Below are 16,391 nucleotides of genomic sequence, written 5' to 3' on the forward strand. Positions count from 1 at the left end.
TACAAGTAGTATTATTTAAATTTTTTTATTAAGTAAATTTTACTATTGGTATTGAAATATACTTAAAGTGGCAGTAGGCAGTATATTTTTGGCATCATAATGGCAAAAATTCCATAATAACCTTTCAGCATATTGTAATTCAAGTGATCTGAGAGATAACTAGACTTCTGCACGTCCTCATGGCTCTGTTTTCAGGCTTTAGAAAATGTAGCCCGTGACGGGAGACTTTGACCAATCACAGGTCATTTCATTGAGAGAGAGCGTTCCTATTGGCTGTGCTCCGGTCATGTGACCGAAACTTGGCGTTCCTTCACCATATTTCACAATGGCTGAACTTTCTCATTTTACAGCTAAACCGTGCACTACAAGATGATTCTGAAAACATTTGAGGAGAGAAATGGGCACTACAGTAACAGAATATTGATTCATATTTGATCAGCGGTGCCTAGTTTGACCGTTTGGTCGGAGTTTGCGAGTGATTGACTGCCGGCTCTCATAGATGGCAGATTGACAGCGGACCTCAGATCAGCTCTTACTGCTTGTTTTCCGCCGTTCTGTGAAATCTTGCAGATGCCGTTAGGATCAGCGGAGGACACCGGAGAACACAGAGGCACATGCTTTTTTTCAGGTTACCTGTTTCATGTACTACTGTCACAATATAGCGACTGTTTTATAAAAATAACTTTTTATTTATGAACCTACTGAACAGCATCACTGCACAGGTGGATTTATTTCTCTGTCAGCCCTCTTTATTCTGTAATCTAGTTATCTGTAAATCTTTCTATACAGTCTATAGTATAATGTCATGGTGCAAACACACATTTTTTTTTATAACTTGAATTTTGAAACTAAGAGTTGTTAACAGCATGCAGCAACTCATCTGTACATATTGTGTAGTACGTTTTATTACCCACAAGGTGGCGGTGCATCCATGCTGCATCCTAATATGGTGGATTAGTTGACAATTATGTGGCAATAATCTCTCACAGAAACACACTTGAGAAGCATAACGTCCATGAGTTCTGTGTTTTCTGCATGTATGCATTTGATTGTAAGAGCTGTTTGCATCGCTACAAACACCTACACAATGTTATGCAATCTAGCACAACAGCAGGACCTTTTAGAAGACAGGAAATGTACATTGTTCCTTTGTTTGGACTTGATTCAACCTCATTGTTGACAACAGCTGAGCTGAGTTAAGGTATTCATGTTATTGTGTCAGAAGCCGGACACGTGATAACTTCTATATTCAGATTACAATCTGCACAAAAGAAACTTTTTTTACACTGAACAGTCCAAGAATGTAATCAACCAGCTTTCAACCCTGAAACTACATCTCCTCCTTTATTTGCTGTTAAAGTCTCGGTTTGATGGTGTGGATTATCTCAACATTGTGTGCGTAGAGGGCCGGGGTAGGGTGGGTGTTGGTTGGGTGGAGCGACAGTCATGTGAGGCACTAAACCAGGTCAGTGTCCGTGTGTGATCTGATCCTACACAGAGAGAATAATGCTCACCACCAGAGGAATTTCACAATACAGTAACGGAGGATTAAATACTGTATAACAGCCAGAGAGGGCTGAGAGATAGTTGACACTGTTCAAATGTCCTAAAAGGTGTGTTTCCGTCTGTGTGGTGTGAATATAAACCAGGTTTCCAGTTCAGCCGGACCTACGCCCTACACATTTCTCAGGGGTCTTCGCTTTCTTTTCATTCAGTCCATCCATTGTTCCCTCTTCCTCCCGCTAGGCTGTCCTCAGGTGAAGCCGGTGTCTCACATCGCTCTGAGAGCATTGTGTCAACACTCAATGGGATCAGTGTGGAGACAGCAGGGTGCCTGTTTCCAGTCCTGCTAGCAACACCAGCTAGTCCTCTCAGTTTCACCCGTCAGCTCAGATGAAGACATGAGGAAGTCCATGTCACTGTACGAGGCCAAATATAGCTCCAACAGTTTGTGTGCACAATAGGAGAGCAGATAATAGGCTACTGTTTTACAGCGTAATAACGGTGACTCAAGGTCAAACCACTGCTTTTTTTCTAGCTAACTATCCATTTTTCATGATTATTTAGATTTTCATTATTTTAATAGCTCCAATATTCACAGTACTTTTATTTTTTTCACTGTTCAAGCATCTTCATCATGAATATTTAGACAAACTTAAAATGAGCAAGCTTTAAAAGCACTGAAAAGCACCTCAGTACAACAAATGACTACAGAGAGATGCAAAATGACTACGAGGGATGCAAAATGACTACAGACAGATTCAAAATGACTATGAGGGACGTAAGATGACTACGAGGGATACAAAATGACTACAGATGCAAAATGACTACAGACAGATGCAAAATGACTACAGAGATATGCAAAATGACTACGAGGGATGCAAAATGACTATAGAGAGATGCAAAATGACTATGATGGATGCAAAATGACTACGAGAGATGTACAATGACTACGAGGGATGCAAAATGACTACAGACAGATGCAAAAATGACTGCGAGGGATGCAACATGACTATAGAAAGATGCAAAATAACTGACAGATGCAAAATGACTACGAGGAAGGAAAAATGACTGAGGGATGCAAACTGATTACGAGGGAGGTAAAATGACTATGAGTGATGCAAAATGACTACAGAGAGATGCAAAATGACTACAGAGAGATGCAAAATGACTACGAGGGATGCAAAATGACTACGAGGGATGTAAAATGACTATAGAGGGATGCAAAATTACTACAAGGGATGTAAGTCACAACGTTTTTAGTTGTAAACAGAGTGGATTGTAAATATATTACAATCTGTAGGAGGGGTATTTCTATTATATTCTTTATTTTCTTTCTTAAAGCTAAATGTGAATTAGGATTTAAAAGATAGATTTAGTTTTACTGTTACAGGAAATAAATCAAGTGTCTTAACTTACAGACACTGTTGCTGTTTGTAAACCTGCAGACAATTAACTGCATTTAAAAATTTGACACCGACTTGTTTACTTTATGAGCACCACAGTTAGAGTTAACTCCTCTATAAAAAGGTGTCAAGTGTCATCCTCCTCCCTGCTGCTGAGGGATTGGACACACCAGCGGTGGCTCCACCCCAACAAAGAGAGTCGTGTCTCTGCAGACAAACTCACCTGTTAAATCTGGTCCAGCAACAAACGACGTTCACCATCAGCCACCATCAGGGTCGAAACCTGACCGAGCAGCACGACAGAAGACCTACTGAAGAACTGAGCTCAATGTGAGTACCATGATGTCCTTTCTCCTGTTTATTCATCAAATAACAACTTAATGTCTCTGAATGAGCAACAAAAGTTTTCAACTCAACACAGGAGGAAGCAGATAAAGTTCACAGGTATTAAGACAGATGGAGCGATGCTGTGAAATCCAGCAGATCTTCTATATTGTTCTGTGTACTTTTTAAATAACCTACTAACAAGAACGGAAACATATTGTTTAATATTTAGCACTCGTAGTTAAACTTTAACCAACAGATGGATGGATTACTGAACAAGCCTACCGAGCCTCTGTCTGACATGACTGTTAACATTTCCTGTTGGAAAGTTAATCAAACGCTTGCAAAGAGACACAAAACAACTACCGACAGATGCAAAACAACTCCAGAGAGAAGCAAAATAACTACAGAGAGAAACAAAACAACTACAGAGATGCAAAATTACTACGAAAGATGCAAAACGACTACACAGAGAGATGCAAAACAACTGCTAGAGATGCAAAATGACCATAGAGACGCGAAACGACTACCGAGAGATGCACAATGACTACAGAGAGATGCAAAATGACTAGAGAGATGCAAAATGACTAAGAGAGACGCAAAATGACTACAGAGATGCAAAAGATGCAAAATGACTACAGAGAAATGCAAAATGACTACGAGACCGATGCAAAACGACTACAAAGGGACGCAAAATAACTACAGACAGATACAAAAGATTCAAAATAACTACGAGATGCAAAATGACTACAGACAGATGCAAAATGACGCAAAAAAAAACAAAGAGATGCAAAACAATTCAGTGTTTTGTCTCTTTTTCTAGCACTTTAATGTTGTTTTAAAGGTTGACTGCTGTTTCCAAGGTCAAGAATGAAAACTTCATTAATCAATCAAATGCATAATTAAAGGTCTGTGATTTTGTCCTGCTCATCAACACAAAAGTTGTACTTCTGGTCTTTTTCTGTAATGTAGATAAGCAGACATGTAGCTTCATATGATTGAACTTTCATCTTAATCTTCTGTAGTGGACACCATGGCCTCCACCTTCTCCGTGCGCAGCTACTCGGTGCGTCAGCCTTCCTTCTCCAGCATGTCTGTGAGGGACAACGGACGCAGCATCCGCACCAAGCCTCCCATCTCCGTCAGCACGCTGTCCCGCTCCGTCTCCATGGGCAACGGCCTCAACATGCTGGGCTCCAGCTACTCCTTCAACGGCCTCGGAGCCGCCGCCAGCGAGAAGGAGACCATGCAGTGCCTCAACGACCGGCTGGCCAACTACCTGGATAAGGTGCGCTCGCTGGAGAGGTCCAACGCTGAGCTGGAGGTGAAGATCAAGCAGCTCATGTTGGAGAAGGCGCCAAAAGGGCACGACATCGAGGGGATGATGGCTCAGGCACACGCCATCGGGCAGGAGGTCAGTGTTTGTAGACTCGTTGTAGACTTTCTAGAGAAATTCTTTCAGGGTGTTTTTAGTAAGAGCATGAATGACTCTATAGTACATAAACCAGCACACTAACATTATAAATAGTCCTTGATGCCAGATCTTCATTAACTTCCCACCATGTTCCCTGCTCAGGTGAGAAAGAAGACGCTGGAGAACGCCCGCATCATGCTGGAGATTGATAACGCCAAGCTGGCGGCCGATGACTTCAGGGTCAAGTGAGTGTCACACAGAGGTTCCTTTCTTTTACTTGCCTGCGAGTGTTCACATGGGAGCGTCAGACTGCGAAGCAATGTGAATAAATGACCTTTATGTCAGGCTGCGAAATAAGAGCTGCATTCCCACGGTGCTCAGGCACCCGCAGGAGACGGAGATTGCCATCGGTGAGCGCAGGATGTGATAGATTGATGCAGGTCAGAGAGACATCGTCATTTTCTGAAGTCCAGAGTTGGCAAAGTGAAGCTGAAGGAAAGCTGGTGGAGTCTGCCACTGCTGGTGTTTTTCACAATGTGTCGTTGGTATGTTCTGTGGCCTGAAGGAGTGATACATCAATTGGCAGTGATTTATGGTATTTGCAGCACAGTGCATGTGTACCTTACATGCAGATCTTTGCATGGTATTTTTCACACGTGTGCTGCCTCCACTCTGGGATTATTTCATGAGTGGTTTCATGCATCCTGTGCTGGTTTGCACGTGTTGCGTCACTTCCATTTTGGGCCTCTCATGTCTTATGGTGGACAGTTATTAAGTACAATGTCAAGGAATTTACTTGAGTATTTCCATTTTACTTTCTACATGTACTCCACTACATTTCAGGGAAAATATCTTAATGCATCAATATTTATGATCAAATCAAGTTTTATAGTCAAAATGTACAAATCACAACTTTACCTCAAAGGTCTTTACAATCTGTTCAGCATACAGGTATGACAAACTCTCTCTTTAGACCCTCAATAATCCAATAATATAATAGCTACAGTATAATATAATATATTTGTACTTATATATTTTAAGTGTATTTTGCTGATAATACTCAGCACTTTTTCCACCGTTGATTCTCATTAAATTTGAGCTGCAAAGATAAACATCTGACTTTTGAGAGATAAATCCCTGGAGATCTTTTTAAAAATTATCCAGATGGGCATTTAATAAAACTTTCTGTCGTTTTTTAAAAGGTATCTCCAATGTTCATCAAAAACTCTTTTGCAAATTTGGATCGAAAAATACTCGGGTCTGTCACACATGTAACATGTGAGTCTATTTTTTTAAATAATACAAAATAAAAAAGATTTAAAAAGATGGCAGCAGGAAGTGACATACTGTATATGACATATTTATTTTTCTGTATGACGATATAAAAGGATGAAAAATAATATTCATTATCGAAGTTTGACAAAATAATACTTACCATCTTTTTTCTGAGCATCTCACAACCTTCATCTGCTGATTGAAGCCTTTGACAATTCATTCACAGATGAAGGCTATAAGATGTGATTTAAAGGACTGAAAAAAAGAGTTGAGATTATTTTTCCATACTACAGTTCCCAAGAATGAACTTTCACACATGACATTATAAACTACCTTTTCATTTTAGGAGAGAGAGATGACTTGTTGCTCTGTGTACTCAACCGTAGATCAAAAACATTTTGGGTGCTTTTGGAAAAAGGGGAAAAAACAGGATAGACCTTGACTTTGACCAGTTGGCAACAAGGAAGGAAAAAAGCATTTATTATATAATGGCTAAATCATTAAGAAAGCCAACATGATTTGAGCTGACAAAGATCTACAGTGGTTGAATCATGTTGGCTTTTTTTAATGATTTAGCCACTATAATAAAAGGCTTTTTCCTTCCTTGTTGCCAATTGGTCAACGTTTTAGGAGTGCCTGGATTGCCTGTTTATTCTACTTTTTCATTTTGCTGATGTGTCATATGAATTGAGGAGTAGATTTTACTTCCTGCAGCCATTTTTGTTTGGATCAAGATGATTCGCAACTTGGAAAAAGGGTTAGAAATCGTATAAATGCTGCAGCAGATGGAATAGTTTTTATCCATATGTACAGAAGACTTTTTGAGGATGCTTAAATTCTGGATTAAATGACCTGTTGGGGTTTTATAAAATCTGCAGGAATTTATTTTTATAACTGGGACTCAAATGTAATGAAAGTACATGAGAGGCACAAACTGGGACGAGTGTTGCACATGTCTGCTGATGACCTCCTCTCCTCCTCTTTGAACCCTCCGCTGTGTTTCTCCTGCAGATGGGAGGCGGAGGCCACCTTGTGCCAGTCGGTGGAGAGAGACTGTCAGGCTCTGAAGAGGGCAAAGTCCGACCACGACCAGATGATCGCCACCCTGCGAGGAGACCTGGACAGCCTGAAGGAGGAGCTCTACTTCCTCAAGAAGAATCACGACGAGGTGAGATCGCTGCCAAGCCGGAGGTCACGTCAGACATGATCGACGAGTGTTTACTCATCAAGATAATCACTTTACAAGTTGTCAAGTGTTTAAACGCAGGATGTCTTTGAAGCACGGCGGGTTCTCTGAGCTGCATGAAAACCAGTTTCCTGCATCTCAATATGATTGATATCATCCAAAAACCACAGAGTTGTAATACGTTCCAGTTCAGCAACACAGTAGCAGAAGGTTTACAGTATTCAGTATCTGAAACATGATCATGTTAAGTGTACTGACACGCCCTTTTGTTTTGTAGTCATGGTGCTTCAACATAGAGGAGATAACACCCGTGTACACAACACACAGGATTATTTGAGCCCATCCAGCAGAAGGGATTATGTGTGTTTAGACTCTAAGGTGTGGTATCCAGGATGTGGACTGAAGACAAGAGTTTCTTTATTTGAATATTTACAGAGAGGGTCACAAAATTTAATAAGAACAAAGAAGGAGTTAATCAGGAACAATTAAATGTCACTGCAGGATGGAAGCCGCATAACAAACTGGTTGTAGATAATTGATAAAAACAAAATATTTTATATTCTCCACTACATTATAATTATTTTGCATACTAAGATTTTACTTTCAAAACATGAACAGTTTATAAAATATTATGCTTTTTTCGATGCTTATTGAGTTACTTCAGTCCTTAACTGAGTACTTTTTATTTTCATAATTCTAGTACAGCAAACTTATTATTTCTTATTTCATGCGACAGAAATTCATTTCTAGATTATTTTTCAAAACAAGTTGGTTTACATTAAACAAAAATATCCTTATTACCTTTCACTTTCACATGTCTGCAGGATTCAATCCCATATTTAATACATAAATAACTTTTTGCATAATGAGTACTTTCACTTTTGATACTTAAAATACATTTTGCTGATAATATTTCAGTACTTTTACTTAAGTAGGAATTTGAATGCAGGACCTATTAGTATTTTTTATAGTGTGGTATTACTACTTTTACTAGAATTAAAGGCTTTGAATTCTTCTTCCACCACTGGATAGTAGATAAGTTAGACACTGCAGCTTTAGAGTTGTCCAGGAAGTGAGGTAGAAACTAAGATGTTGCAGCATTAAACACTGCTTTACCTTTCCCCTCTCTAAATGATCACAGGAGATGAGTTCGATGAAGTCTCGTCTGGCCAACGAGCAGGTGAGCGTGGAGGTGGACGCGGTTCACGGTCCTGATCTGGGAGCCATCATGGCTGAGCTGAGGGTCCAGTATGAGGGCATCACTCGCAAGAACAAGGAGGACGCCGAAACCTGGTACCTCAGGAAGGTCCGTCACTGCATGAATCTGCTCTTATTGCTCTGGTATTTATACTTTTTTTTTTGTGGCATTGTAGACTACATACTGAAGTATTATTTTGATGTGTGTGTCTCCAGTTGGAATCGGTGCAGTCGGAGGTCAAAGAAAGCAACGACGCTTTGCGTTGTTCCCAAAACGAGCTCAGTGAGAGACGACGTTTCCTGCAGGCTCTGGAGGTCGAACTCGACAGTCTTCGGAAGCAGGTAGTGTTGTCTGAACATGTGATCCCTGTACACAATCACCTCTTTCTCCAGGAATAACACCAGTGGGTGAAGTGAAGCTAATGCGGAAGTGCCTTAAACTTGCATTCTTTCTAACAGCCAGCAGGGGGCGACTCCTCTGGTTGCAAAAAGAAGTCTGATTGTATAGAAGTCTATGAGAAAATGAGCCTACTTCTCACTTGATTTATTACCTCAGTAAACATTGTAAACATGAGTTTATGGTCTCAATCACTAGTTTCAAGTTTTCTTCAATACAGCATGATGTTCATTTAGTAAATTATGGTCCCATTTAGAGTCAAATAGACCATAAAGCAGGGGATGCGTTAGGGCGTGGCTACCTTGTGATATACAGGTCGCTACCACGGCGTTGTCCGGTCTGGGAGTTGTCTGTGTTTCGTCTTAGAGCTTTAACCCTTTCAAACAATGTGTTGAATGTTAATTGTAACATTTTGGTCGCCAAAAAATGTCTTATTCAGCATTCGATTGTACTCAGCTCCACATTCTCGTGTCACTTCTGGTTGCAAAAAAAACAAGATGACGACGGCCAAAATGCCAAAATTGAGGCTTCAAAAACAGCAGTCCACAAACCAATGGGTGACGCCACAGTGACTACGTCCGCTTCTTATACACTTAACCTCTCAGTCAAATATCAAATAGTCTGAACAAAGTCTTTTACTTGCAGAGATGAATCATGTTAACGACCATTCCTCTACTTCTTAGGAGCTTAGCCCCGTCCCCGTTAAGACATGTTATCTATAGATAGCAGCTGCTTTCTCCTTGTCAACAAAGAGCTTTTAGCGGCACAATGCACACAGCAATTTCATTCTGCTCCAATAATCAATCAGTGTGACAAGACGTCGAGTCAAACGAGCCGATGTTTTGTCTGTTTCTCCGCTACATGTGAACACAGGTCAAACTGGCATATAGAGCCGTTCATTGGAGGCAAATACAGCTCATGGATGTTTGCCTAATAGTGAGCAAACAGTATTGAATGAGGAGATATTACGGCGCCGACAGTCTCAAGTATCTGTGGTTGAGCGGTGAGGGGGCGTCAATGGATGAGCTCAACGGGTAAACATACAAAGCAATCCTGGGCGGTAAAAATGTACATTGTATGACAGTGATGACACTTTTATGGACCTTATACAGGGACATTATTTATAGTACACTATGCTCTATGTGAACAGTCTGAGTTAAAGGTGCCCTGTTGAATTTTGTAAACAAAAGTAATGCTTTTATTCAGCATTACTCATCAAAACACACTATGTGTTTGTGTGTATTTCTTCCATATACAACATTTGCAAAGCCAATTTTTAAAGTATTTTAAATGCAGCACTGTTTACATGTTTATTAGCTTGCATTCTTCTTATTCCCTGTCTTTGCTTGGTGTGATACAAGACAAACAAAACATAAAAAAACAGCTGCATAGCGCTACTAGAGGTCTAAAACTCCACAGGGAACCTTTAACCTTTCATCCACATTATGCCCTTAAAAATATTTTTATAATAACAATGCATTGGTTCACTTCAGCTCTATGGAGTGTTTTAGCATCTTTGAGCTCATTTGTTTTGGTTTTACAGCCCACAAACTTACTGTTTTGGTCCAGCGCTGTCGTCTGTGTCGTTTCCAGCTGCGGCAGGTAGCTGCTTTCAGCAACAATGGTCCGATAAGCCCGCTGTATGCTTCCTGTAAAACAGCAGACAGACACAGTTAGCGACTAGCTGGTGAACTTATTGGAGCATTTAGCCAAGTATTTTTCTCAGGAGTTGGAGGAGACACATAAAGCGGACAAAAAAATCTGTTAATGCAGCTTTAAAAATTAAAAAAATATGATTGTAAAATTAATTGTGATTGCTCTGTAATTAACTTAAAGGAAATGTTTCTAGTCTTTATGCTAAGTCAAGCTAAAAAGCTAATAAGTGTTTTTTCCAAAATGTCACACCTTCCCTTTAAGAAATGGCTGAGTTGTTTTGTAACCTCACACACATCAACTGCCCATATTGTTAGTGCTGTTTCTCAACATGAAGACGTCAGTTCTTGATAACATACACTGCATTTGCTAAAGTCAACTTGAAAGTGGAATAAAGTTATCAATATAGCATCACCTACAAATAGAAAAGGTATTTTTAAAAAGAAAACCAGCAGATTAAATGTTAAACGTTTTTGTTGAAGATGTCCATGTATGTGTTTAAGTTATTATCTCATAAATGTTGTGATGTGATTTATTGATGTTAAACTGCTCCAGGATGCACCTTTTAATACGTACGAAGGGCTGTGACATTTCTGAATTAATAAAATATCTGCTTTACTGTATGAAACTGTACAGTACGACTTGTTATCTACCGTCACTGATCATTACCTGGATGTTCTGTTGACAGGTGGCAGTGTTGGAAGGAAACCTGGGAGAAACGGGGCACAAGTACTCCGTGGAGATGGAGCATCTTCAGGCCACGCTGACCCATCTGGAGGACGAGCTGTCTCAGCTGCGTCTGGACATGCAACGCAACAAGACCGACTACGAACAGCTGCTGCGCATCAAACAGAACCTGGAGATGGAGATCGCCACCTACAGGAGGCTGCTGGAGGGAGAGGAAATGTAAGTCAGAGCCGACACACAACATACAGTCATATAACCACATCTTTTTAAACAAGAGTTTCTGTTTAAATGTATTTGTACGTTTTTCTTTGAGTAGTGCCAATATACCACCAAAGATAGTATTTTACACATCTTGATACCTGTTGGTAGTTATTCATAGATAATTAATCTAAAATGGCATTACGTATTAACTAGTGTTACTTTTACACATGAGTACATGTAGTTATCCTGAACATGCATGTATTGTACGCCCCAAATTATTAGTATAGTTTGACATTTTGGGATTTACAGTACACTTATTCACTTTCTTGCGGAAAGTTGGATAAAAAGATCGACACCACTGTCCACATAGAGAGTGGTATCAATCTTAAATGTCAAATGTTTAGTGGTTTTGTTTCCTGGATGTAAAGAAGTTGCAGTTTGCGTTCATAACGTTTCGTTCAGTTTTACATGTGCTGGTTTTAAGTTTTGCTTTCACTTTTATAATGTAGTAGGTGCAGCAGGCCCCTACTGACCCACATCTATGAGGCGTTAACGACTGATAACACACATTTAAAGAGCTGATAACAGTTGAATCGGGTGCATATTGAGTGAACATGGTATCTGCTTGCTCTCTTGGATGACGTTATATTCTTTTGTCCTGCAGGGTGAAAGTAACACCTCCGCCTCCTAAAAGTAAGTTCAGATTATTTTATTTGTTGAAGGCCATTAAGGACCAAAAGCTATTTGCTACCATAGATATATAGATGTTTTATATCTATGTTTGCTACAAGGATTCTTCTTCACACTTTTTTCTACATGGTCCTGTGTAGGGCTGCAACTAACAATTATTTTCATTGTTGTTTGGTCTATAAATTGTCATAAAATGGTGAAAAATGTGGATCAGTGTTTCCTAAAGTCCAAGATGACATCCTCATACATCTTGTTTTGTACACAACTCAAAGATATTCAGTTTACTGTCATAGAAGAGTAAGGACACCAGAAAATATTCACATTTAAGAAGCTGGAATCAGAGAATTTTTTTTTTTTTTTTTTTTTATTACTCAAACCGATTAATCGATTATTGAAAAACACTTAATTTAATATTTGACAACTAATTGATTAATCGTTGCAGCTCTAGACCTGTGGTAAATCTTGCAGGTTACTTGTAGAAAACCACTTGTTAGTTGGTCAGCATTTGTTTGTTGTAGTAAATACAAAACAGATGTACGGAGCGACCACACTCAAGGATAAAATTCATGTACGCAAAAGGGAGTCTGCAAAACTTAGGAAGGGATCTGATGCTCCTGCAGTAACAGTTTCCTACTTACTCTTTCTGCAAGAGTCTCGTAAAGCTGATCTTGTTCCCATCTTATAATCCTACAGTAGACAACGTGTTGCAGGAGCGCCCGATCCTTACCTGCGTTTTTCAGACCCTCCCTTTAGCCCACATGACATTTTGGCTTTGGGTGTGGTTGCACCTTTGGGTGTGGATCTAATAAGAGATAAAAAAAAAAAACGGCACCAAACAAATGATGATTCACACACAGTGGAAGTTGGACTAACATTCGATCTCTTCTCTTTTTTTTATCCCTTTTGTATTTTTTGGCATAAAGTTGGTACACACCAGCCTGCTGTGTGCAGGTTACTGACATTAGGTTACATATGTGGGTATTGATGGCCGAAGTTATTCAAATATTACATTTCGGTGCAGCCTCATAACCTCAATATGGCAAACTAATACTCATGCAGACACTGTATTGTTATTAGACAACCGTTATTTATCAGTGATCAGAAAGATTAAAGTATTATGGTTTATTTCTGTGTCACAGAAGAACCCGATGTAAGGACCAGGAAGATTGTAAAAGTCGTCACCCAGACTATGATCAACGGCAAGGTGGTGGATGAGTCCAGCGAGGTGGAGCAGATCGAGGAGCGCAAAAAATGAGCCAAAGTGTGTGAAGAGGATAATCAGTGATGTCTCTTAAACCCAAAGTGCCCGCTGGCTCTGGTATAAGTCTCACCGCCAAGACCTTGATGTTTTTTGTCTTCCTTATTTTGTGTTTTAATGCCTTCAGCTTGCCAAAAAAAAAAATACTAAATGGATTGAAAATAAAAAGTTTTAACTAAAATATAACATGATATAATTCTGTACATATGATATCACTAAAATGGAAGAAGAAACTCTTAAATCGCGATATAATGAGAAAAGTTTGAATAGTTGTTTGATAATAACTGTCCAAAGATTTATCTGTATATGATCTGTAGATTGAGTTTGCTCAGTTGTCATCAAAATGTGAAACATCCAGAAAAAGCTCGTAGGTTGATATTTTTTGGTCAAGCTGCTGTTTTTAAGGTCAAGAATGAGCTTTCACACTTATTTAAATTGAAAGGAATAGTTTGTCTTTTTTGGGGGAATACGCTCATTCGCTTTCTTGCAGAGAGTTTAGGCCTTCGCACACCAAATCCGTATTTTTTTGTTTGAAATTGTCGCACATTTAAAAATAAATACGACCTCACGTTGTTACAATCACGTTAACACACTGACACTGAAACTTTCATCCGTCATTAAAGTTTTCGGAACAGGTTAGATTTTTTTTTTTAAACTATATTTTTATCGGGGTTTTCCCAATTCTAACAAACATTACATATTGACAAAATACAGTATACCATCAAATGATTATGCAAGTAAAACAAGTTTGATATTTGGCGTTTTTTCCGCATCTATTAACAGCCGGAGAGAGGGTTGTTTGACCACTCAGAGCCACCGTCTGTGCAAATGCCATCATCCAAAATGTCATCTGACGTCTCCCAGCACAAAGCACTTTAATTAAGTTTTTTCTTGTATTGCTAATTTTCGCAACGAAGAGTATAATAAAAAGCATCGGACTCAATGTGCAAGGTTTCTGTGTGTAACATTTTTTTATCGGATGATTTAAAAAAACGTACGAAAAATATGGATTTCTTGGTGTGCAAAGACTTTTAGATGAGAAGTTTAATACCACTCATGTCTGTATGGTAAATATGAAGCTTTAGCTTGTAGTCGCTTATCTTAGCTTGGCTTAGCATAAAGACTGGCTAGCCTGGCTCTGTCCACATACCAGCACCTCTAAAGCTCACTAGTTAACATGTCATATCTGCTTTATTACACGGCTTTGTTGAATACTTGATTCTGATTGGTCAATTACTGCGTTCTATGGTCTGTTATTTCTTTATAACAGACCTTTGCTATGTATAACAGACCGTTGCTATGGGCGCAGTTCTGATCTCGGACTCTGGCGGACCGTTTTTGTGTCAAATTATTGATTTCCTAAGTAAGTAGCCGTGTAATAAGGGGGATAATGTACAGCTAGCGGGTCATTGTTGTGAAATAAACCCCTTCAGGGCGATGCATACCCAGACTTGAAGTGTAAAAAAGCCTTTATACTAAAATAAGCTAAACTAACCAGCTGCTGTAGCTTCATATTTAGTGCATAAACATGAGTCTTCTTATCTAACTCTCGGCATGAAAGCAAATAACAGCATCGTCCTAAATGTCAAACTATTTCCTTTAATACTGATTGACGCTTCTAGAAAATGTCTTGATCTTGCAACAGCATCTACTATACATGCATGATAGTTTCACTGTAAAATAGTAATGGGATTATTGTAATATGCTGTAGTTTTATTATAGAAATAAATCAACCAAAGCGGCTGTACAGTGTCAATAAAACAGTGTTTAAACGTAAGTGTCCTTGTTCATTTCTAGAGCTCAAAACAGAAACTCTGACTGATACTGGAGGAACATAATAGGACAGAGAAACAAAGAAACACATGATTCTACATCAAGAGGGCAGAAACTACAAAACCTACATACAGTAGTTTCAAGTGACCGGCCTTTGTGTATGCGAGTGTTGTGTTTCAGTGTGTTTCTCTCTGAGTTTTTGTGCACATGAACATACAGCTCAGAGGAATTTAAGTAATGTTGAAACATAAAGTCACTAAATGCTTAAAAATGCATTTCAGATGTTGACAAAGTGAAATAAAACAACCATAAAGGGCCTGTTTACTTTTACCCCTTACTGTTAGTAAAAGCTATTATGCTGTCACTCTGGAGACCAAGTTGTCATGGCAACACGGAGACAATGAGCCCATAGTTAAACAACAAAAGTTAAAGCTCATGTTAAAGGTTTATATTCTCTACTTGAGATTTGGGCAAAAGATTTTTAGGCATCAGCTTTAAGGATTCTGGTGATTTATTTTTTATTTTTGAAAGGGCTGTGGATTTTGTGCGTTATGACAGATCAGCTAATGGCCAGCATGGAGAGCAGGAATTATTACTGCTGGAAAAAACATCTTTCAATGTACATATTGCTTTGAGACAGAATTGAAAACATGTGATCTATCGTTTAAAGCATTCAGCCAGAAATCTAAGAGTTCAATCAGTACATTAAGAGTCTGAATATTTACCGTACAAATCAGATATATTCCCAAAATCAAACCTGTGCTGCCCAAAGATTAGGGATGACAGTAAGGCTGATCTATTCAATCAAATTCTATGTTTATATATTATATACTGGAATTTGAATTCATGTTTAAGTTTTGACCAATTTGTTGCTGCATTAAAAAGGTTTACACCTGAATTGTAATTCATGTTAATTTTGAAGATTTTTTACCAAGTTGCTGGTGTACGATTTATTATTTTAATAATAAATATTAACTCAGTAAATTTATATTGATGTATTTATTTGTTTTACAAAGTTAGGAAAGCAATGTTTAAGTCAAGCCTGATGTTGCCTTACACATAAAGAATGATCCCAGTCATGTCCACACAGTGATGCATACAGCTTCTTAATTAAACACTGGTATCAGATCGGTACCCAAAGCCCAGGTATCGCTATCGGGACTGAAAAAGTCAGATCGGCGTATCCCTACCAAAGACTGAGCAACTCATTCACTCCTTCATTTCCTTGTCTTGGCTACTAGAATTAATTATTTACTTATTAACCTCAATGAGTACATCTGTCCTGGCTGAATTACTTCTCTCTTGGTTGATTATTACTGTTGTTTTAATTTGTTTTATGGTACTTTAAACAGTTGTATTATGGGTTGTAGTTTCGTGTTGCTTTTATCCAGGGTATTATTTTATAGGTATTTATTTTCCGTGTTTTTATG

At 38.8% G+C, this 16,391-nt stretch overlaps 1 protein-coding gene across 2 annotated transcripts; it reads left to right on the top strand.

The window, feature by feature from the left end:
* Nucleotides 1-3,082: 3,082 nt before the first annotated feature.
* Nucleotides 3,083-14,647, top strand: krt1-c5 (keratin, type 1, gene c5). Of its 2 annotated transcripts, XM_074639074.1 has the most exons (9): nt 3,083-3,236; nt 4,256-4,644; nt 4,807-4,889; nt 6,931-7,087; nt 8,247-8,411; nt 8,519-8,644; nt 11,041-11,258; nt 11,905-11,933; nt 13,070-14,647. In XM_074639074.1, the coding sequence occupies exons 2-9, from the start codon at nt 4,264-4,266 to the stop codon at nt 13,183-13,185; spliced, it is 1,275 nt and encodes a 424-aa protein (XP_074495175.1). In that variant the 5' UTR covers nt 3,083-3,236; nt 4,256-4,263; the 3' UTR covers nt 13,186-14,647. The 2 variants fall into 2 exon arrangements, with proteins under 2 accessions (XP_074495175.1, XP_074495176.1); XM_074639075.1 differs by lacking the exon at nt 13,070-14,647 and having other exon boundaries at nt 11,750-11,933.
* Nucleotides 14,648-16,391: the final 1,744 nt, after the last annotated feature.

Source organism: Sebastes fasciatus, chromosome 6 (assembly GCF_043250625.1).
Source record: "Sebastes fasciatus isolate fSebFas1 chromosome 6, fSebFas1.pri, whole genome shotgun sequence".
In the NCBI taxonomy this organism is placed as follows: domain Eukaryota; kingdom Metazoa; phylum Chordata; class Actinopteri; order Perciformes; family Sebastidae; genus Sebastes; species Sebastes fasciatus.

Coding starts and splice junctions, on each gene's coding strand:
- krt1-c5 (XM_074639074.1), top strand. CDS start 4,264: ATGGCCTCCACCTTCTCCGTGCGCAGCTACTCGGTGCGTCAGCCTTCC. Junction 4,645..4,806: donor CACACGCCATCGGGCAGGAG/GTCAGTGTTTGT, acceptor TTCCCTGCTCAG/GTGAGAAAGAAGACGCTGGA. Junction 8,412..8,518: donor AAACCTGGTACCTCAGGAAG/GTCCGTCACTGC, acceptor GTGTGTCTCCAG/TTGGAATCGGTGCAGTCGGA.